Genomic DNA, 23,612 nt, shown 5'->3' with positions numbered 1-23,612 from the left:
AAGTTGAGGCATGGTCCCCTCTTTATAAAAAGACTTTGAAAGAGTATTTGGTCATAATAAAAAAAATACCCCCGCTGCAGCAAACCTGCAGACTAAGTGAATTCCCATTTGCCTGATTTAATTTTTTATTTAATCTATTTCAATAAAATTAGGATAAACGAGTACCTAGGTTTGCTACTACAGGGAGGGTATTCAGGATGTGTTTTAGTAAAACATTAATAGCTGAGTATAAAATAAATAGATTTGCCAAGTTTTATCAAAATACATCCATAAACAAGCAACCTACAACAGTTTACTGTTCTACGTATAAATTACATGACAATAGTCATGCAGGTTTGCGAACTCATTCGAATAAAATACATGTAGATTTACACGTTTGTACCAAATTTCATCAAAATCGGATAATTTTGTTCGATTTATCTTGTTAACGGACAAATATATACAGTATATATGTGTGTGTGTGAATTTGAACGGAGAGTGTTTTTGAAACTGGGGTATTAACAATTGGTAAAAAAAATCAACACTCATTCATAAGCACATGAAAAATTTGTCCGGATATTTCCTCAAATCCGAGTATAGAGGTAAATCTGGCCTTTCAAGGTTCTCGGACTATAAATTAGATGCACCCAGTATTTTCTCTTAAGTTTTCTTGCACGAAATCTTGTCAGTAACGCACATATGACAGCGGTTTCTGTCATGTACATCCATTTGACACTTGAAAGACGACTAAACAGTCGTGTCGTGTGCGCACCCATAGTCAACGACCAAACAGTCTTAACGATTTTTCGATTGTCCCCCCGACCCCAGCCAGACAGATGGCCAACAGTCGGCCGACAAAAAGTCTCTCGTGTGCGGTAGGCCTAACTGTCATTTTTAAGCGTAAAAAATAGCTCTGGCTAGAGAAAAATATGATTTTAGTGTAGCAAAACAGTACCTCACTCAATTCTACACTTATTACTCACTTATATTTAGGTTTATCGCGGGTTTTGAGTCCTTGTCTCAGCGCTGTTATACAACGTTAGAAACGGAACATGATAGATACAACGTTATCATGGTGGATTCAATTGATCTACCTCATGATCAGATCATTCCGCACGACAACGAGAGGTAAGGGTTCCATACATAGCTGATGGCCACTGACCGTGTCTGTGGAGCGGCAGGCCAGAAACTATTTTATGTCATAAAAAAGTTTCTTTCTACTAACTTTCTACTACTTTCATTTTTACTTTCTTTCGTTATTGTCACTTGATCAATTTAGCGAAGAAATGTCGTAAAAACATCATATAGCCTAAAAGATAAATGGAATGAATTTATATATGAGATGTATTTGCATCCATATTCTAAATTTCATATTAGTCGAGATCAATTTTACAACGGAAGAGACCATGTCCGTCGCGTATACTATAAATACATTTACTGCCAAGCTTATAAAACCATTTTTTTTACATAATAATAATTATAACTTAAATCATAGGTGATAATTTACTAACAGACAATCCAAAGCAACCAAACGTAGAATCTAACATGAAAACTTTAATGTAAAATAAATGTGTACGTTAACTTACCATTAGTATCATTAAAACGTGTCTAAAACCAAATAACCCAATTAGGGTAAGGCTCGTATTTTACTAGAGCAGTAAAAGAAACTCGCACGAAGGGATGGGCCCGGGACAGTAAAATAGGAATTGCTAAGTAGGAGGGTTTCTCCTTGAATATATTTACATCATCTTTAGTTCCAAATTGTATTTAAATCGTCTAAATATGGCGTTTTCGAACAAGTTGTGATGTGTAATTTTATTAATTTACTAGCTACTATGTTTTTCAAACATTGTTATATAGGTAAAATCATCTTATTACACTTTCCCCTCTTCGTCTCAAATGTCTAAGTTGGTTTAAGATGTACTGTTTATTACAAAATTACATTAAAACGTATTTCTGTTTAATACGTACCATAAAGTCCAAATTATCATAATTTGATTTTTGTACATGGGTACCGGGTAGTGCCCCCGATTTTCGTATGTGAGGGAGCAAGCTGATCTAGTGGAAGAGCGCGGGCTTCTGTGTCCGAGGCCCCGGATTCAAAACCCGCTAATCATTAATGGATTATATCCAAGTGATAATGCCGCAAATCTAAACATACATTAGCCTGAGGAAATGTGTAAAACAATTCCGGGCTAAAACCTAGGGGAATAAGAAGTGCCCAACGAACACAACATAATAACGGGGTCGTTGAGATAAACAGCAAAAAAATATTGACCATCTTAAAGGAAGTAAGAAAAGCAACGGCTGTCTTATCTTGAAACAACTAATGCTAAATATTTAGAATTTACCTTTCAGAGAGATAAATATCTCTAAAAATATCTAAAGGCAGACAAACATTTTCACTTACTGTAATTCTATTTTCTTCAACCTTTCATTACTTTGCTCGGACCAAACGTTGAAAACAACAATCAACCTCATGTGGACTTCTCGTTAGCAGAGAAAAGGTCAAGTTAGCAATCAAGCTAGAAAATAGAACAGTTAAGTGTAAAACATTGTTAAAGGTTAAGGTGTTGAAAACTATGTTGAGGTCAAGTGGATTTACACTACGGTTTAATTCATTGAAATACAAATACATTTTAGCAAATATGATTATCTTCACTCGAATTTACACTGAACTACATAAACTACAAGGTATCAACGTATCCCAAGTACCCATTGTCTGTCAAAGCTGGTTCTTCGGTAAAACTAGACCTATATCTCATTTACAGAAGTTCAATCCTAGTACAACTCGTTGATTCATAAATTTGGTGGAGTTCTAACCCACATAATCACAGTAAAGTACCAGGTGAGCAGTAGAGTAAACAAGCACTGTGACTGCTGTCTCGGGGGTGTCAGTTCGAATCCCACCAGTTACAAATAGCTTTGACTCAGTGGTTAGGATACTACCTTATCCACCTTGGATTGCTTCGACCTATCTAACAACTATTAGATCTTTTGAGGCATGAGAACATTCTCAGTTTTAGAACACTATCTACTGAAAGTAATAAAATTAAAAAAAAACTAGATCATCTTAAGAATTGTATTACTTTTATCTTGCGCGTCTTAAGAAAGGATTTCTGACAACACTTGCAGTTTCTTTATTGCTCTATTTGGATGTTCCACGAAAAGTATTTGGAGGTTGGTATCTCATTTCTATTATTAAAGGATATTTGTGAAGTCAACTGGTGTTTGATTTTATTAAAGTTAAATAATCTTGATTTGACACACTAATTATATTAATAGGAATACGTCGAGGAGTAATAATTTAATTCCAAGTCAAAACTTTATTTTTAGACTTGCCGGTCGATGAAGGCTAGTTGTAGGTTAGTGTTTTATGAATTTAAGACGATGCTCTATAAATTGGCGAGATCGTAGGTACTTGAAAATTTATAGGACTCTTGACGGAAAACGTGGTTAAGGGGTTTGCAGTAGTAATTTCCTAAGTTGCTGTTTTAGCGATTTCAGTCAAAATCAATGCACCAAAACCACAAGTGCAGTACTTTGATTTAAAAGAATAGTTATACCACCGCTGTTAAGAGATCTTTGAAATGAATTACCTATAATAGTTAGTTGTTTTAGTTTTACTTATACGACTCAACAACTTCACATTACCGATACGATAACAAATAAGATATTTTGCTTCACTAAAAATATAACGAAATGGTAGGTATATTTCCTGGTGTGTGAATATGGAAATTCACTAACTAAAAAAAAGTTTCAACATTTCGTATTAAGATTAAAAGGAGATCTAAGCCGGGCAAATTATTACATTTTTACAATCCTAATTCAAAATATCATTTAAACATAATCAACGATTACAGTAATTAAAATTTAACATTTATTAAAATTATGTATTTCATACATGTACATTCCGAACAACTTGAATTTACCACTGATAGTTGTTATCCACGCTCTACTTGATATGCACAAGCAGTGCATATTCTGTTGCATCTAGATGCATTAGATGCATGTGCATGATAAACAATAGGTGGTCTCCACGTGCTTTATAGAGATCACAATAGTCTGTCCTTGGCTGGCCATTCAATTTTTAATACAGATTGTAATAGCCTTTCGATTACTTAGTATTTTGTATATTGTTTACTATTGTACTTTTTATGTATATTGTTAGCCGACAATATCGTTATACTAGAGTGCGGAATACCTTTTGAAAACTCTCAACAATGGCCTTTCTCGATTCCATTAGACAACAGCATTAGACATTTCAATCTATAAAAACATGGAACATACCACGTGAATAAGTAACCATGCAAATAATTGGGCAAACATGTGACGTGTATAATTACATGTGACATGTGTATGTGTGTAATTAACAAACAAAATGTCTTTCGTCGTACTACAGAACACAGCACTTTTTAATGCATGTGTTGCGGCTGTAAAGTAGTATTTTACATTAGCAATACAGTATAATATTTTGACAAAATCAACCCAAAGGAAACAATTAAAATGAAAAAGACGTATAGGCCTAATACTAGGTGGCGTTCGCAGAGGCATCCACAAAATTGAGCGGAGTCATCGAGGGTTCATATTATATTGTTTTTTATCATACTGCAGTAAAACAGTAGTTTTTGATGCATGCGTTGCGGATCTAAAGTAGCATTTTTATTTTTTAGGGAGTAAAAATCGTTTTTAGCCTCTATGGAGTAAAAATCAGTTGTTGTCAACTCAGTTGTAAAGTTCGATTGTAAAAGATTGCATGTATCTAAAATATGTATCGATTCGTGCTTCGTAATCATTTTAACCTACACAGTCTACAGTCTCTTCCCATAGCATTTTAGTATTGCAGATACATTAATAAATTCCCACACTCAACATTGCTCACCTTTACTACTTCCTTCACTACCCCCTACGTCGTGGACCTGTTTCCCTCTCTTCCCATTGGATTTTAGGATTGCAGATACATTAATGTAATGGCCAAAGACAGTTTCCACAGTCTGCCCTGCTAGCCTTACTAATTGCTTCACAATTTCCTACGTCATGGACCTGTTTCCTTCCCTTCTCATAACAATTAAGATTACAGATACATTTATCTAACTGCCCACACGGTTCCCCCACTCTGCACTGCCAGCCTTTAATACTTCCTTCACCACGTCCTCCGTCGTGAGGCCTATTTCCTTGCCTTCTCATAGCATTTTGGGATTGAAGATACATTAATCTAACTGCCACAGACGATAGTAGATACCTAATCGTCATAAACAGTTCCCATACTCCAGACAGCTCACCTCGACTACTTCCTTCACCACGTCCTACGTCTCGGACCTGTTTTCCTCCCTTCCCATAGCATTTTAGGATTGCAGATCTCTTAATATACCCGTCATAACAGTTCCCACACTCCGGACTGCTCACCTTTACTACTTCCTTCACCACTTCCTACGTCACGGACCTGTTTCCCTCCCTTCCCAAAGAATTTTAGGATTGCATGTACCTTAATCTAATCGTCATAAAAAGTTCCCATACTCCGGACTGCTCGCCTTTACTACTTCCTTTACTACCTTCTACGTCACGGACCGGTTTTCCTCCTTTTCCATAGCTTTTTAGGATTGTAGATACCTTAATCTAATTATCATAAACAGTTCCCACACTCCGGACAGCTCGCTTTGACTACTTCCTTCACCACTTCCTACGTCGCGGACCTGTTTCCCTCGCTTCCCATAGCATTTAAGGATTGCAGATACCATAATCTAATCGTCACAAATAGTTCCCACAGTCTTAACTGCTTGCCTTTACTACTTCCTTCGCCACTTCCTACGTCACGGACCTGTTTCCCTCCCTTCCCATAGCATATTAGGATTGCAAATACCTTAATCTAATGGTAATAAACAGATCCCATGCCCCGAACAGCTCGCCTTGACTACTTCCTTCACCACTTCCACGTCACGGACCTGTTTTCTTCCTTCCAATAGCATTTTAGGATTGCAGATGCCTCAATCTAATCGTCATGAACCGTTCCCACAGTCCGAACTGCTTGCCTTCACTACTTCCTTCACCACTTCCTACGTCACGGACCTGTTTCCCTTCCTTTTCATAGCATTTTAGGATTGTATATACCTTAACCTAATCGTCATAAACAGTTTCCACACTCCGGACAGCTCGCATTGACTACTTCCTTCACCACTTCCTACGTCGCGGACCTATTTCCCTCCCTTCCCATAGCATTTTAGGATTGCAGATACCTTAATCTAATCGTCACAAACAGTTTCCACAGTCCGAACTGCTTGCCTTTACTACTTCCTTCACCACTTCCTACGTCACGGACCTATTTCCCTCCCTTCCCATAGCATCATAGAATTGCAGATACCTTAATCTAACGGTCATAAACACATCCCACGCCCCGAACAGCTCGCCTTTACTACTACCTTCACCACTTCCTACGTCGCGGACCTGTTTCCTTCCCTTCCAATAGCATTTTAGGATTGCAGATGTCTCAATCTAATCGTCATAAACCGTTCCCACACTCCGGACAGCTTGCCTTGACTACTTCCTTCACTACTTCCTACGTCGCGGCCCTGTTTCCCTCCCTTCCCATAGCATTTTAGGATTGCAGATACCTTAATCTAATCGTCACAAACAGTTTCCACAGTCCGAACTGCTTGCCTTTACTACTTTCTACGTCGCGGACATGTTTCCTTCCCTTCCAATAGCATTTTAGGATTGCAGATGCCTCAATCTAATCGTCATAAACCGTTCCCACACTCCGGACAGCTCGCCTTGACTACTTCCTTCACCACTTCCTACGTCGTGGACCTGTTTCATCCCTTCCATAGAATTTTAGGAATGCATATACCTTAATCTAATCGTCATAAACAGTTTCCACACTCCAGACTGCTAACCTTTACTACTTCCTTCACCACTTCCTACGTCAAGGACCTCAAGCTGGTGTCGTCATTTGATTATATTTATGATCCATACCGTTTCTGTTCTTATATCTGTGGAATAATGCTATTAGCTATTTCTTTATTTACTGCATTCAAAAACAGCTGATCATATGACTTTGTTTATGTGTCAAATACTGCTTCCATAAGGATTACATTTGAAACTTTGAGACCCACTGGGGCGGATTCCTGAGAGACTTTTTTAACGCCATATAGATGTTGGCACTCACCGATATGGTCTTTATCACCATGCAAAATTTGAAAACGATTGATTCAGCCGTCTAGGAGGAGTTTGCGTATTACGAAATGCATTAGAGTCGACGTATAAGAGCTTCGCTCGCTTCGCTCGCTCCGCTCAATTAAACCACACTGCTGCATCGCTTTTACCTAGCAAAGCTGGTCAATTTTGACAAAAAAGAACAAAATAATCAGTGTATAAAGGCAAAAAACGTGCATTAAAATGTGACAACTTATTATAAACGAAAGCTGGTACAGGGTTTATTTTAACTGTAATCCATGAGCAGCTCACGTATAGCCCCATCGTGATATGGAACATAAACTACCAATATAAATTACACAATTAATTATAGTAGCCTAGACTATGTCTGTGTATAAATAGACATAGGATAAAATCCAACGAACCACCAATAGATTTAAACTATGTTAGGAAGCGAAGTTTACGTGCGTGTTGTTTGATACTTACCTTACGATCCTGGTGTCAAATAAAAAATATAGGTCTCTTACGTGGAAAACGTTTCTCTGTTTTGGAAGGGATATCCCTTGGGAGCCTCAAAGAAATCCTTTTATAACTTATTATAAACTCACCGAAATAATTTCTATGCCACCCAACAAATTCAAAAGCTTTCTTCATGTCTTATACATGGAATTTATGTCAAGACGGGGCAATCTACATGAATCATAGCATAAGACATGAAACGGCTAACCATTTCCTAATCGCGTATTCTGTTCGACGGAGGAGATCAATAATCGTCCCAAGAGAGTTGAGTTTGTATTCAGAATACGATACTATCTGGTTTCATTACGGACTTTAATCTTCTTCGCGACATCCTATTTTAATTTAACGTACAATGGATGGATAGTCAATGTGTTTAGGATAGCTTAGGTTTCTGTTGCATGGAGTAAACATGTTGTTATTTTTTCATGAAATTTATTTTGCGCATGAAAAAATTCTACCGGTAAATGATATTTCAAGTTAAGAGTCCAACCTTTGTGATTAGAGAATGGTCGATTACAATTTAAAACACTCTTCTATATTGTAAGATTTATTGCGGGGAGGAGCTGTGAATACTTGTTAAAAACGAAAGGAGGTTTAAATAATGGTGTCATCCAGATACATAAATTCCGCTGGTAAGGTCAGAAAGGGAGAGGTATGTGAGATTAAATCTGTCCAGAATAAGATGGATGTAAATCGTGTGACCACCTGAATACCTCAAACTAGAGCAATTCTGATTTATATCCCTTTGTGAACTTTCCAGTCGTACTCATTCGAGGTGATTATGTACGAATAAAGTGTGCCCTACACCATCAATGCATTTGATTGACCATTTGTTAGGATTTAGTCGATTATGCATTTCGACATAAACGTGTTTCTAGGCTTAATTGATTACTGTGTTAAAGAAATAACCACTAATGAAATCTAAGTTTTTTAATACAAGCGATAACACTGACATGTTAACGTTTTAGCTTTCGTTCGGAGTGAAATATTTGAAACAGAGAAATCCTTATTTATTACATTCTTTCTTGGTAAATTATTCAATCTTTCGAACGCGTTCTCAATGAAATAAACGCAATTTAGTAAAATTGACTCTATGTCAGATTTATTTAATCTACTCAGTTCACCACGCTTACCGAATTTCCAGGTTTAGCTTCAACAACTGGATAGCTGGATTTTGTAGTGCTCGCCTAACAATCAAAACATTGGTAGTGGAATTTTATTACAGTGGTCTTTGATCACCGGGACTTTTAATAAATGGCCTTGGCAATAACAGCTGGTCTGAGTCAGTGACAAAGCTACAGTGATCATTCTAAACCTACCTTCATCCTAAAATAGGCACCTTCGCTGTTGTTATAAATACTGGTTACAATCTTTTGACAAAATCACTCGTGAAAGTCGAATATGTGAAATACTGACAAAACTGACATTTCGTAAACTTTCAGTCATTTCTCGGAGGAGAAAACAGTTTTCTCACTAGTCTAACTGTATGAAAATCGCTGTTCTTTATCTCTCCGGTCCCGACAGGCCCAACGGCCCAGTTTATGGTGGTTGGCCGTGGGTGGATGATAATAGCCCTGTGTCTACAATCTCTGAGATACCGCAATGCCTAGCACGATGCTCTGAGTGCCAGGAGAATGTCTAAACCACATAACGGACTGATTCGCTCGCGGAAATAATTAAGTACAATCTTGATTATTTGCAGGCGATCCGGTTATCTTGGGTTGGGTGGTCGGAACTGACCTTTGTAATCCATTTAGAAGGAAAGAATGGGAGTTTTGTTATTAATAGTTTATTGTTTACTAGTGTACATGTTGCTCGAATTCGAGCAATTCTAAAGCATTACAGGAGTTACTTCAAAAAGAATAACAGTCATATTTACAATGAGTTTAAAAGAGTCAACTCAAAGATCTTCGTTATTGATAAACCTAAAGCATTCCGGCCGGTTTTCTCCTCAAATGCAATGCCTCGCTGTACAGGCAACACAGGTCATTGATAGAGGGCCAATTGAGAACGAAATGTCGTTTTGGGGTAGTATTAGGGCCGGCGCATTTTTAACCTAATAGTTGAGATTGGCCAGGGTCAGGTGCTGACTTTAAGCCTATTACGCGCCACCGTTCTGTAGCTGCGGTCGTTATCACGATTGCGCCTCCTGTCTATGTTTCGTTGTCGTCACGTCGGAGGCATTTAAAAGAAGAAAAAAAAACAACAAATAAACAAATTATAGCTACACAAAACAACGATAAATGCACAAATTTAAGTAACAATCATGCTAACACGATCCGTCATAGCGACACAAAACAACGATAAATACACAAATTTACGATACAACCATAGTAACACGACCCGTCTTGGGGGTTATGTTTACACAAACTCATATAGTAAATAAATGTACTCAATGCGTAAGGCCAGTTTGCAAATCAAAGCGACACGCTCTTTCCAATGACACGTCAATGGATAAAATCGGTTAAGAAATGGCGGAGGAGTTCAACCGACAAAGTTTCATGTAGCGTATTAACTATATCAGAAATCAGAATCAGAAAATCTTTATTGTTTCATATTTTTGTACAAGCTTTTACACAGAGTACTTAAGAATAACTTAGATTAACTATTTAAGATTTAACTCACACACTTATTTATAACTATGAAACAATTCATCCCTAGGTCAAAGACCTGTTTGGGATGTTCTATTACGAAAAAACACATATAAAAACAGCTCAAAAGATGGGATCACCGACATCAATAAATGTTACACTCTAAAGCAACTCTAAAAAAAATAACATTACTAAGCTTCATTGTTAAAATAGGACTAAATACCTTAGACCTGATAAATATGAAAACACTGTACAAATAACAAGGGAGAGTAATTAGATGCATTTAGGATATAAAAACTATGTGGTTTAGAAGTAATATGTTGATCATTAAGATATAGAAATAAAATAATATGATAAATTGGGAAATGGATACACGTCATAGATAAACTTGGCAACAATTTCGATAATATGCATTAGAATCGTTGGAGGATAGAAACATTTTTGTGAGATAACAAAAACGTCTTTTGTTGAAACACGTTTTTATATCAATTGGCAAGTAATTAAAGAAAGTTGGAGCAAGATAAAGATAAAAGTTTTTAAAAGCTGTTGAATTTGGTTTAGGGACTGACACATTGAAACATCTTCGAAGGGTCAACGCTCGAGATCCTATATTGTGCCGGTCTTCCCCACTTTTATCAAAGAAAGCTTTTAAAACTTTAAAAATATACAAATTTTTAAATGTAAGAATTTGTAAATCTTTAAACAATTGTTCAGAGTGTTCGAATTTTGTTTTGTTTGATATTATGCGGACAAAATACTTCTGTATGGTTATTATTGGTTTAAGGTTTGAGTAATATGCTCCTCCCCACACCTCAATCCCATACTCGATTTTCGAACTTATCAGAGCATAATATATAGATTTCAAAACATTTTTCCTACAGATTGGCCTCAACATATAAAATATCCGGATGTATTTCAATAATTTTTGTCTAACTGCCTCAATATGTATTTTCCAAGATATCTTCGAGTCAACATTTAAGCCTAGATATTTAATTGAATTTACCTGTTCAATGTCCGCACATTGGCACTGTATATCCATTTTACAATTTAACGAATGATATTTTAATGGCTCAGCAAAGCTAAGGTTACGAGACAAATTGAATATTATGTACTTTGTTTTAGGACTCATGACCATAAAGTGTTTTGTGAACCACACTCTTAGCATCTTTATCAGCTTGCATTTCTAGTCTAAGCTGCTCTAGATTTGAACTGCTGTAAAACAGTGCAGTATCGTCAGCAAACGCAACTAGTCTGCCATTGAATACACCTTCACAAAGATTATTTACATAAATAAGAAATAATGGTCCAGATAATACCGAACCCTGTGGAATTCCGTGCTTAATAATACATATTTCACTAACAGATTCACCTACTCTAGTTACATGGCTTCTTTCTGATAAATATGAACTGAACCACTTGAGAGGGATCCCTCTAATACCTGCTTCGTACATTCGAGACAGTAAAATAGAGTGATCTACTGTGTCGAATGCCTTCATTACATCGACGAATATACCTGCAGAGCATTTACCTTGATTTATTCCATTGTAAACCTGAGACATAAAATCTAACAAAGCATTACTTGTGTTAATTTTACTTCTAAACCCGTACTGGTTTTTACTAAAGAAATTAATTTTATTCAGGAAGTTAATCAAACACTCCTTTACAATCTTTTCTATTATTTTTGATAAGATAGAGAGTAAGGCTATAGGACGGTAGTTAGTGGGATTAGTTTTATCGCCTTTTTTGTACAATGGCTTTAAAACAGCTCTTTTTAGAATATTGGGAAATACACCCGTAGACATACTAAGATTTATTAAATGGACCAATACATTATCAATGCTGTCTATGATGTTTTTAATGATAACAGGTGTTAACTCATCAAAACCTGGGGCTTTTCTATCTTCTAATGCACTAACTATACTTTTAATTTCAGCTGTATTTGTAGGAAAGAAAAATATGGATTTGATTGAATAGGTTCGTGTTGGAAACGTGGTGTCGAACGCACTATTTGAAGTTTTAATTCCCTCAATATCTGAGACTATGTCATCTCTAAGCTTATCTGCAATTGTAAGGAAGAAATCATTGAACATATTTGCAACTTCGGTTTGATCTTGAACCAAAACGTCATTTTCATGGGTAAGTATTATTTTCTGATTCGAATTCTTTTCACAACCGATTAACTCGTTTATTGCATTCCACTGTTTTTTCGTATTATTTTTATTTAACTCGAATTTTTGTCTGTAATACACTTCCTTGGTAGTTCTAATTTTATTTATTAACCTGTTTTTGAACTCTTTATAAGATTGTTGAAGTATTTGATTGTTAGGCTGTTTAGCTGATTTTTTTTATATAGATCGTGAGTATGGCATATGGTTCTGTTGTTTGGATTAAAGTCCTTAATTCAGGCCTTATATTTTGAATTATTCTTTCTATGCTAGGAGTAGAAATATTCCTATGTCTTAAAGTTTATTTTTATAAAGCTGTATGAAATGGTCATTTATGTTTTCGGTGGGTTATCATTTTGTTATACAGATGTCTCAAATAAATAGGATGTCTACTTTATTGCACAGAATCAATGTAGGTAGTCATGTTGAAAATAGTATTTTAAATCTTTGAGTAAGCCTTTTTTTCTATATATAGACTGGGAACGTTTGGCTAGTTTTATGCATGATCAATGAATATGAACAAAACATGTAAATATTTGCATTTGAGTGAGAATAAAGCGCATTTCTAATCTTGGAGTTATCACGAAAGCTGTTATAACTACAACAATTTAAACGTATTTAACTCTTCACTCCTCATGTGACCTTTGATAAGACGACGCTTCCGTGTAACATTGTACTACTTCTTATCAAACTGATAAGAAATCCATTCTCATGATAACGACGAGTGCATGTCTGCAAATGAACTGATAAGAGTTGAAATAGTAAACATTTTTGCATTCAAAATATGTTATCACTCGAATTCTTGTCATGTGCGAAGTAGGGTAGGATAGGATTAAAATTGATATATAATAGATATATACAGTACTTATGTTAAGGTCGTTTAAAATAATTCATTAAAATCAAACCCTTTTTTCTGGGTATGCAAATACATTTGGAACTAAGAAAAAATGTAACTTCTTTCCTATTTGTTTTTGGCGGACTACCACCTTATAAAACGGTTCAATTAAAATCATTAGAAAACTTTTCCTTCAAGACCAGACGGATATGTAAATTTTTATTAATTAAGAAATCGTCTACCAGATGTACATTTAATTCATATCTACGGTGCGTAATACAAAATACCACGGTCAATAAATATATCCGTTTATTGAATGATTTTTCTAAGACGGTTTATTGAAGTGCAAATTCATTAAACGTTTCAGTTTACGATTGTAATTTATGAAAAAATATCACTCAGTTTTATATTAAATATATATATATATATATATATATAATTGAACACAATGTCCATCTTATGAGTCCGACCCTCCGTATCCTATTCCATCTCCAGTTTTACTGCCGACTATATTTTTCAATGAGCGTTAGTCAATAAATAATAAAAAAACGTGTCAGCGACTAACAATGCGTCTTGGGGTTTGCTAAATCTGAACTAATCACAGATAAGTACAGACGAATCTGACCTTTGGCTCAAATTTTCCCTAATTTGACAACACATTGACAGCTCAAGTTGCCCGTCTTCTTGCTTCCATTACTACTTGATTATAACAGCCAGTTGATAACAGTGTTGTTTATTAAAGCATAAGTGGGCATTTTTTTGAATAGGTTTTGTTCTTATTTTACCCATGGAAAAATAAGTTTCCAATTATTATAACTTTTATATTAATTATCTTTATATTGTTCTATCCTGATAGGTATGCATAACACTAATTTGAAGGGTTTACATGGTTTACATGTTGTCGTAACTGCCATTAACTACTGTTTGATACTCTTTGCCAAATTATGATATTGAAATTTGACGTCCAAACACTCTGCAACCAGTAAAAACAATTAACTCTACAACTATCCACCTGACATTACACAATTTCAAATAGTTTACTATAACTTTTGTCATAGATAATTTAATAACGACCAGTTGCTAAATAGTAATATTGTTGATTAAATGTTTACATAGCTACATGGCTAAAATGTCTTTACCTATTTTCAATTAATAATCGTCATGATTTTTCATGGTGCTAGAAGACAAACAAAAAAGTACCTTTAATCATCAACTGAATTCCATTTTTTTTATTTTTGGAACATGTCAGACCTAAACATAGGCATCTAACACATTATTTTGATCTAACAGATACATATTGAACAGATTGTTGGATAAAATCTTGTACAAAATTACCAAGAACCTCTAAAATGGAAACTCTCAATTAACATGTCTATTCTGTTCTCACCATCACCTCTGGACATAAACTATAGACTACAGTAGCACATTTCATATCGAGAGGAAGTTTTCACTATTTTCTCAATGGACACCAGCCATAATAGTGGACTTAAAAAGCTTCAATCAGCTGAAAATATGAGCTAAGAAAACTATAATTGGGTTTTGGTGATGCACAATTAGGTAATAAGTCTACAGCAGTAGTGGCATATTTATATCTTGCAGTCTTATTTGACTCTAAGCTTCGAAATTTGCATACTTTATCTTTGAGATGTGGGGAATGAAAACCAGTTCATTTACTGGTGCACTCCTTTCGTAAAGTGATTGTTAATGAAGTTGTTAAAGGAGTAATTAAAACGGTTAAAAAAGATTGATCAATGGGTAATTTGGCCACTACTGTAGGTTTAATTAAAACAATACTGGCAATGTGCCACTAATTATTGTCTCGGACAATTCTGAATGGAAACTGCACACACTTCCAAGAATTGTCATTACTCTATGTGGGATGCCATTGCAGGCTTCGTTATCTTGCAAAAAATCCATTAGCGAAAGGAACTGAATTCACCGTGCAAAGAGTGATAGATTTTTACGCTGAGTGAATCAGTAACACTAGCCTGTATCGAATTTCAGTACTTGCCTTGTAAGGATGTGGCACAAACACCATGGTGGACAGATAAACATGCAGAAAACTTAGAGCAATTACATTTACACTAGAGTTTATATCTACGGTAGAGGGTCTTGGCAACTGAGTGATTATAGTGCTCGCCTTCAAATGTTAGGTAGCCGGTTCAATTCCAAGCGAGATTGATTCTGAAATGGTCATAATTTACCATATGGCTACGATTCTATCTACGAGAATGTTGACGTTGGATGGAAACAAAATCAGGGTTTAGATCGTGCCTAGCAAAAAAAAATTATATATAATAATTTCGTGGATAAGCACTAAGTCTGTATGATGAAATCCGTCTTCTGACCTTCGTCTACTTGGGACAAGCCTATACTATTGGCCAGTACCCATGTAGCCCTCGGCCCGGAGACTGGTTCCATCATACTGACTATAATAATCAATGTGTGAGGAGTCCAATATGTGTTAATCACGAGTAAATATGTTACCTGTGTGTAAAGCTATGTTTTATTTGCAGGTGGACGTAATGATGTAACCAATGACTCCGACCCATCATGTGCGTATGGTGGCTACTGACTGTAGTTACTGCTGTTACTTGTGCACAAGAAGGATATGTTCTAGCGTGGATATCCGCAATAAGGTAAGCTAATAGCCTATAAGGTAAAAAAATAGAATGCGTTAAAAGAGTTTAATGCTATTTGGATGTTTGCATCCTTGTGACTGAAGTAATACAAGGTATCATTAATCTGACGAGTACTTTCTTCCATTGGCTTGTCAACCCCTAATGTGTAAGCGGTGGGAGTAACTGTGATATTTTATGAGTAAAATAACTAACGATAACTTTTGAACATTAACTATTAAAGCAGTATGTGAGTTGCACCATTTTGTTTGGGGTTAACATGACCATAACATGCTAAACTGTAATTAAAACATTTTGAGCAGTTTTTATAAACATTTATTTTCTGCTTTTCGTAAAAAATCACCATCAACATCATATTTGACATCCCATGGATAATGAATGTAATCAAAATATACTATTATGTTCTTTACAATGTTTTCAAAGCAACCTTTTTGTGGATAAACCGTTTATTTATTTCAAGATAATTTTTTGAATTACACTCATGTCATCATGTGCTCACTTTTTTTAAAACGCGTAGATGAATTATAGGAAAAGTTTAAATTCTCAGAACAAGTCTAATGATTTCGAGTTGTTCAAATCCCAATGCTTCCAATTAATGTACATTCGTTTTCTCGTGGACACATCTTTTTTATCGTAGACCTTTCTCATTTGTCTCTTTTCTATTCTGTCTCATAATAAAACATTTAATATAATTAGGTATTTTATCCCTTTTTAAGATCCACTATCTAGATGAATAGTATATTTTTTAATCAACAGAACAAATTGACGTTCCACGTATACTTTTCACAATCATTCTCATTGGTGTGGTAACAGCTCTAACTTCTGCTCCTTTAATCTTTATTAGGTTTACTCTTTTAACATACTTCAAACAATGACAACATCCTTCATTTGGATAGTTACATTACTTAGTTGGAAGTTTACATTAAACTTCTTACTAAGTACTTCTTCAAATACGAAATTACGATCAATTTCACACATACCTAAAGTAAAAACCACAAAAACAAATAATTTACCAGACACGAGGCTCTATATTATTTGAAATGCTAAAACCCACGCCGTTATTAGAAACTTTAGTGTTGTTTTTGACCAACTAACTAAGCTTCTAAAGTTTAAGCTTGTTAAAGCTTAACCTTCTTGCTTATGTTTGGTAGGCTACAGTTTGTTTTTGTAAACAGATAACAACTTGATATAATATTTTCAAAATATGTATACAATGTTTTAAAGAAACCCAGATAACTTTCAACTGTGATCCTATTGTTCCATTTTCGTACAGTGACACACACACTCAAAGAGAAACAAGAAATGTACCGCTTATCTCCAACAAACACATGCAGCAAATTCTGATGCTAACACAAACCAGAGTAAACTTATTGCCATTCACGACACGAATTCACATACGCCATTCGAATCGGCAAACGTTATTTACAAGTAAACATTTCTAAGTGTAAATGTTTACATTTGATTCATCAACCTATAGTTTGGATATAAAAAAAACATGCTTAAGGACTAAAACAGCAATATAATTTCAATGATGTCTCCCATTGCAACGCCTGCTCCATCTTCTTTTGACAATTACATTTAAATGATAGAATTGTTTATGTCAGTTCTAATGTGGTTGATTCAATGAGACATCTCAATTATCACAACTATCTTGGGAAGTTGAGTGGTTATTTGTTTCGTAACCATCACTCCTTTAATTGATGCGGGTAATTGTTCGAGAAAAGCGTGCAAAATAGAGGTAATTAAGAGTAATTAACTTGCAGTTCCGCATATAATTTTTGATAATAGCAATAATTGTATTTACGTATCCATAGCCAGAATCGCAGGTATATTTCCATCCGAAGTACAATTTATTGCTCATAATTAATTTGCTTCATTGCTTTGTCGTTATTAGACTCTCGACAGTAATACATGTACATACGGGGTGGCTGAAAAGTAACTTGCACCCCCCCCTTAACTTTTCAACAATTTGAGATATTTGAAATCTGTTTGCGGCAACCTTCTTAGATAATTATGATCAATTTTGAAAATTTTGCCCTTAGGGGTAGTGGGGGTAGGGGGTAGCTCAAAATTTTCAAATGACAAGTATAGTCGAGTTTGGTATCATTTTACAGGTCTTGACGAAACATAAACATTGACATAAAGAAAACCAAAATCGGCTCACTAATAACAAAATGGCGCCCAAAAAACGTTTCAAATCCAAATAACCATGAGGGACCCTCATTGAGGGTGGCAAAAATTAACTTGCACCCTCTTTAACTTTTTAACTATTTGATAGATTTGAAATCGGTTTGCAGCAACTTGTTTGGATATGAAGGGTTACAATAATTATGTTAAATTTTGAAAATTTTGCCCTTAGGGGTAGCGGTGGTAGGGGGTAGCTCACAGTTTTCAAATAGCAAGTATAGTCGAGTTTGGTATCATTTTGTAGGTCTTGACGAAACATAACAATTAACATAAAGAAAATAGAAATCTGACCATTAATAACAAAATGGCAGTTCAAAATTACTTTAAATAACCATTGTCTCAATCATTTTTAGTTTCCATTTTGTTATTAATGCTCCGATTTCTATTTTATTTATGTTAATTGTTATGTTTCGTCAAGACCTACAAAATAATACCAAACTCGACTATACTTGCTAATTGAAAATTTTGAGCTACCCCCTACCCCCGTTACCCCTTAGGGCAAAATTTTCAAAACTGACCATAATTATTGTAACCCTTTATATCCAAACAATTTGCCGCAAACCGATTTCAAATATCTCAAATAGTCAAAAGGTTAAAGAGGGTGCAAGTTGCCACCCTCATCGTTATTTGGATTTGAAACGTTTTTGGGCGCCATTTTGTTATTAGTGGACCGATTTTGGTTTTCTTTATGTCAATGTTTATGTTTCGTCAAGACCTGTAACATGATACCAAACTCGACTATACTTGTCATTTGAAGATTTTGAGCTACGACCTACCCCCGCTACCCCTAAGGGCAAAATTTTCAAAATTGACCATAATTATTGTAGCCCCTCATATCTAAGAGGGTTGCCGCAAACAGATTTCAAATATCTCAAATGGTTGAAAAGCTAAGGGGGGGGGGGTGCAAGTTACTTTTCAGCCACCCTGTATAAACGTGTTTGTATGATGTTTATGTCAACCGTCTATAAGAGTGCTGCAAAGCTTCATGGAAGTGTTCTATTTATTTAAGTGTGTGAAGGTTTCTCTTCAACACCGTATCTTAAAATTCCTAGCCAACTACACACATCCGATTCGGCTTTCAGTTCCAATTAGAATTGTCACATAGGCACGTTGAATTCAGTTTGTCAGATGGCTGGTCCACATCGTGTATAGTGGGTACTGTACACCCATATTACCCCTTATATTTCAAAGCTATACTGCCACGAATAAGAACAGTTTTTATTCATGCGTTTCCGCGAAACGCATAAGAGAGTAGAATATTTATATCCGCGTTCAGTATGTAATACAAGCTGTCTTCTTTATCTTTAATAACCCATTTGTACTTATACATGTATATTCACTAGAGGTCTTCCAGAGGTCGAGAACTAGAAAAAAAAAACATGTAATGTACAGACTTTGCTATTTTAACACCACGCTGTAAATAAAACATGTGATTGGAATTTCTTCCATTTGTTTTGATTTTCTGTTTATATTTTGTAATTTTGTCACCAGCTTGGCAACCCATAAGGCTCATGATAGTTAAAAAAAATATTTGCATTTTTTTATTTTCTTATTTTTGAGCCTATTTTAATTTATAAAGGGATTCTGCTCATCTACAGGAAAATCGCTATCTACAGTATGCGCAGATTTCCCCTGAGATGCACACGAGCTGGGAAAATAGGTTTTCAAGAAACATGCTTAATATATAGGATTAATACCTTTTAATACGTGCTGCTAATCTCTGGTAGAGCTACTAATTGATACTAGTGTATAAGCTACAGTATAAAATGAATCGAACCTAATTATAGAATAATATGCATACCAAGTTTTATGTAACCAATTGACTTTTGTCCATTAGAGTGTTTGAGTTGTTAGTAGCAACCCATTCAAACTGAAATGTTTAGTTGCAATTTGTTAGTGGTCAAATGGTCACACTAAACCACCGAACTAACCACCGAGCTGACTGTTTGTGGTCACACAACGAGTTGAGCAAGCTGTAGAAAGTTTTATGTTCCAAATCCTTACCTTTAGCCAGCCGACCCACCTTTATTTATACTGTGGACGAATATAGCACCAATAGTGAATCAGTGAAATTTAATTGTAAATTCAATCAAAGGCCAAAGCTATATTTTGAGGTACAATATTAGTCGTGGAATCAGAGTTAAGCCTAAGGTTGTAAATGGTTGGTAAAGGTTGGATGTAAATGTGTAATTTAGGCCTGGGCAACTTTGTCTTATTGCCTTCCGAAATTAAACGTTCCTGTCAATACTAAAAAGTGACTTTTAACATTTGTTTCTATAATAACATTTTTTAACAAAATTTATATTTTAGATTTAGAATATTAATGTTTAGGCTCTCTTATACTACGCTGTGCTTTTATGAGGAACAACAATGTGTTTCTCGAAAATTCCAAAACTGCATTTTGACTCTTTCAAACAAAATTAACAAACTTTAAATTAATTCAACCAAATAATTGTTTTATATCTAGCCACCTTGGAACTAGGTATTGGACGGATACATTTTATCCGGCCGGTACCTGGTTCCAAGGTGGCTAGGATATAAGAGGTGCTGTGTCACTTTATGAACACATCAAAAGGTGTGACCAAACTGTACACTCAGAATAGTCTCATATTTACAAGAAACTTACCTTAACGACATCATAGTTACTGAAAACCCAATCATACTGATGACGGTTTCAGGTAGCTAATTTGTTCCATGAATAAACAATCAAATTACCATAACCGGCTGGAGAAATTTTTGTGCGAAAGTTTTGTTTAATGAATGCGTCGAGAGAGTATATCTTAGATGATTTATCTACTATTATAGTGTGAAATCTCGTTTCGCGGCCGGTGAACTTTCACTATAAATCTTCGACCATGATTGACCAGAGTAGACTGACCAGTCTGTCTGATAGCTGAGTGGAGACGCACTGATAACAGAATTCCATTATATGAACATGACGCAGCTATCTTTACTGTAGAACCTACTTCGATAAATTCTTGACACATTATATTCTTCGCCAGAGGTTGTGATTTTTGAAATTATAAAATGCCAGCGAAAACCATTGGTGCAATAGTTGGTTTTCACTAGCCCTAATAGAACAGTTGGCATTCCTGGTTTTCCCTGACCTCTCTTCGTGATTCACTATTATTACGAACTATCATCACTGTGAGAAGGAACGCAATTCTGCTAATTTAAACCATAATACAGGGTGTGTGTAAATAAAGAGCCAGCCATGGTTTTTTGGGTCAAAAGAAAAAGTTAAAAATTAAATGTTTTCCAAAATCGCTTAGCCAACCAGATATAGGGCATTTTGTATCTGTACATAAACATTTTTATCATTGAATTGTTCGAACCGATCTTTACAAAACATAGTAGGCATGGGTTTTACCATGTCCGAAAAAATTGACTGGTTGCATTAAAAAGTTTTAAAATGGCAGCCATTTTAATTTTATTGTTTAAAATAATAATAAACGGTTGGTTTCTAGATGTCAAGATCACGCAATTTAGCATTTGGAATTTCGTTTTAAACAACATATAGTTTGAAATAATCAATAGCTGAAATATTATAATTTCAGTGGTAAAATAAGGCAAAACTATGTTCTACCTGACGAGCTCAGCCTGATTCTACATCATCTTACAGCTAAAAATCGTATATTAGCTAATTCTCATTCGATCTCTGTACACCTCTAAATAAATTTCACATCACGTGTTCCATGAAGCAAAGTTTTACAAAATTTCCCTATAATGAAATTAAGTCAAATTATTGTGTCTGAGGTTATAACAACGTGACTGTAATCAACTCATTCTCTCATGTGAAGGTTAATTTACATAAATGTCACTCGCCATACATTCCTCTAAGTGCTACTTTTAACATGTAGCAATAAAAATGTAAAATCACAATACAGTTTACTTGCTGGTAATTTACTAATAAAAACATAAATTATCATAAAATCCATCTTGCTTGAAGAGAATATAACAATAACTTTTTATAAAGAGGAGGTATATTGGATTACCTTCAAGCAGCCCTTATACAATTTACGTGTGTTAAAATGATAAGTAAAGAGTGGGATTCAATGAAAGACGTGATAATCTTGTTAACGACTATGTTTGGTTGGTTCTATAGCCAGGATCATTTATCAAAAGCCCAATAATCAAGCAAAGTCCTGCGAACCAACACGCTGCTGACTTTTCTCAGGCACCGGCAACCTTTGGAATTTAGTTTGTTGGACACTATAACCACCTAGATGATCATTTACATAAGAATAAAAGATCAATATATCTTGAGATCGTTTGAACCTCTTTTGCACGTCTGTGCTGTCTTCTAATACAAGGCTGATGATGCCCTGGAGCAGTCGTCTCTCCGCCCACATATGTCACGAACACGGCACAGTTTGGGAGTATGTGGTTACGGTTTACATACCATCCTACTCTTCAGGCTACAAAATCTGAGATTTTAAACCTTTCTATAAAATAATGTAACCTTTTTTATTTATGGTAACTATAAAGTAACACTATAAAGTAATTTTGCATATCTTAGCCCAAGGACATGGGTAATACATTAGTCAACTGAATTAACTAATTTGACTTAAACGCAACGAAAGCACTACACACAATACCAATTAAATTAACTTTGATGAAGGCGGGGTTTTTAGCATTATCTAATGGATATTTGGCGTACTTATGAATGTTATTTTTTGGTATGCGAAAGGTATTAATATTATTCAGCAGTTCGGAAATATTAAGACTGAGGCTATAATTGACCCTTCGTTCATTTTCCGATTGAATTCTCTTTTCCAACAACAATAACTTCCAATAACTTGTGTTTCGTCGAATATCGGAAAACAAGTTTGGTCCAATTATTAAATCAATAACACAATATGAATAAATTCGTAGTTTTAGTTGCTATAAGTAACAGTAAAAATTTAATATTTCAATATACCAATGTGTATTTTAAATCAAAATGTAACTTATTTTAAAAGACGTTATGATAGTGAATATTTATTGAGTAAAAAGGTTGTAGATGGTTACTTAATTAAATAAAATCCTCAGTTTCTGCGAGGAGAATTTTTAATAAAAAGAAATATTGGTAAAGACTATCTGGCAAATATTTTGATAAAATATTATCAGATAGATTAGATTTCGGTCCATTCACTGAATAATTTGGTTAACAAAGAGCTAATAAAGCTATTTCTTTATAAATTAAGTACATTTTAGTAAAACCTTTCAATGCTAACTCTCAAGTTAATACTTTTTTCCCCCGGATTTTGTATATAATATTTTATAACAATTTAATAAGCATACAGTTAAAATTCCAAAATTCCTGTCACATTATTATACCTAACTTTTCCAGCGTTAACTTTTTAAGTTGTTTAAGCAAAATCTTTTGTTTTATAATGCTTTTAATATTCGGATAAAGTATTATTTTTATAAATGACTTTGAATATATGTATGATCTTGACTTAAATAACTACGACGTATTGTGTAATACATTTAACGAGATGAATTACAATATTTATTGACGTGTAAGGTTTTTAAAATCAAACAAATCGTTTACGAGGTACGCTTG

At 34.9% G+C, this 23,612-nt stretch overlaps 1 protein-coding gene across 3 annotated transcripts in view; it reads left to right on the top strand.

Moving 5' to 3' along the window:
- LOC128985546 (insulin-like peptide receptor) overlaps window positions 1-23,612 on the top strand; it is a 109,137-nt gene that overhangs the window by 23,492 nt on the left and 62,033 nt on the right. For all 3 annotated transcript variants that reach the window (XM_054405139.1, XM_054405140.1, XM_054405138.1), the window contains exon 2: window positions 15,755-15,877. In XM_054405139.1, the coding sequence (XP_054261114.1) occupies window positions 15,776-15,877 (102 nt within the window). In that variant the 5' untranslated portion in view covers window positions 15,755-15,775. The remainder of the gene's footprint in view (window positions 1-15,754; window positions 15,878-23,612) is intronic.

Source organism: Macrosteles quadrilineatus, unplaced genomic scaffold (genome assembly GCF_028750875.1).
Source record: "Macrosteles quadrilineatus isolate MER2022 unplaced genomic scaffold, UCM_ALF_1.0 Scaffold_2__2_contigs__length_208266976, whole genome shotgun sequence".
NCBI classification, from domain to species: Eukaryota; Metazoa; Arthropoda; class Insecta; order Hemiptera; family Cicadellidae; genus Macrosteles; species Macrosteles quadrilineatus.
Note: the sequence above shows the minus strand (reverse complement) of the source record. Positions and strands in the feature narration are given on the sequence as shown.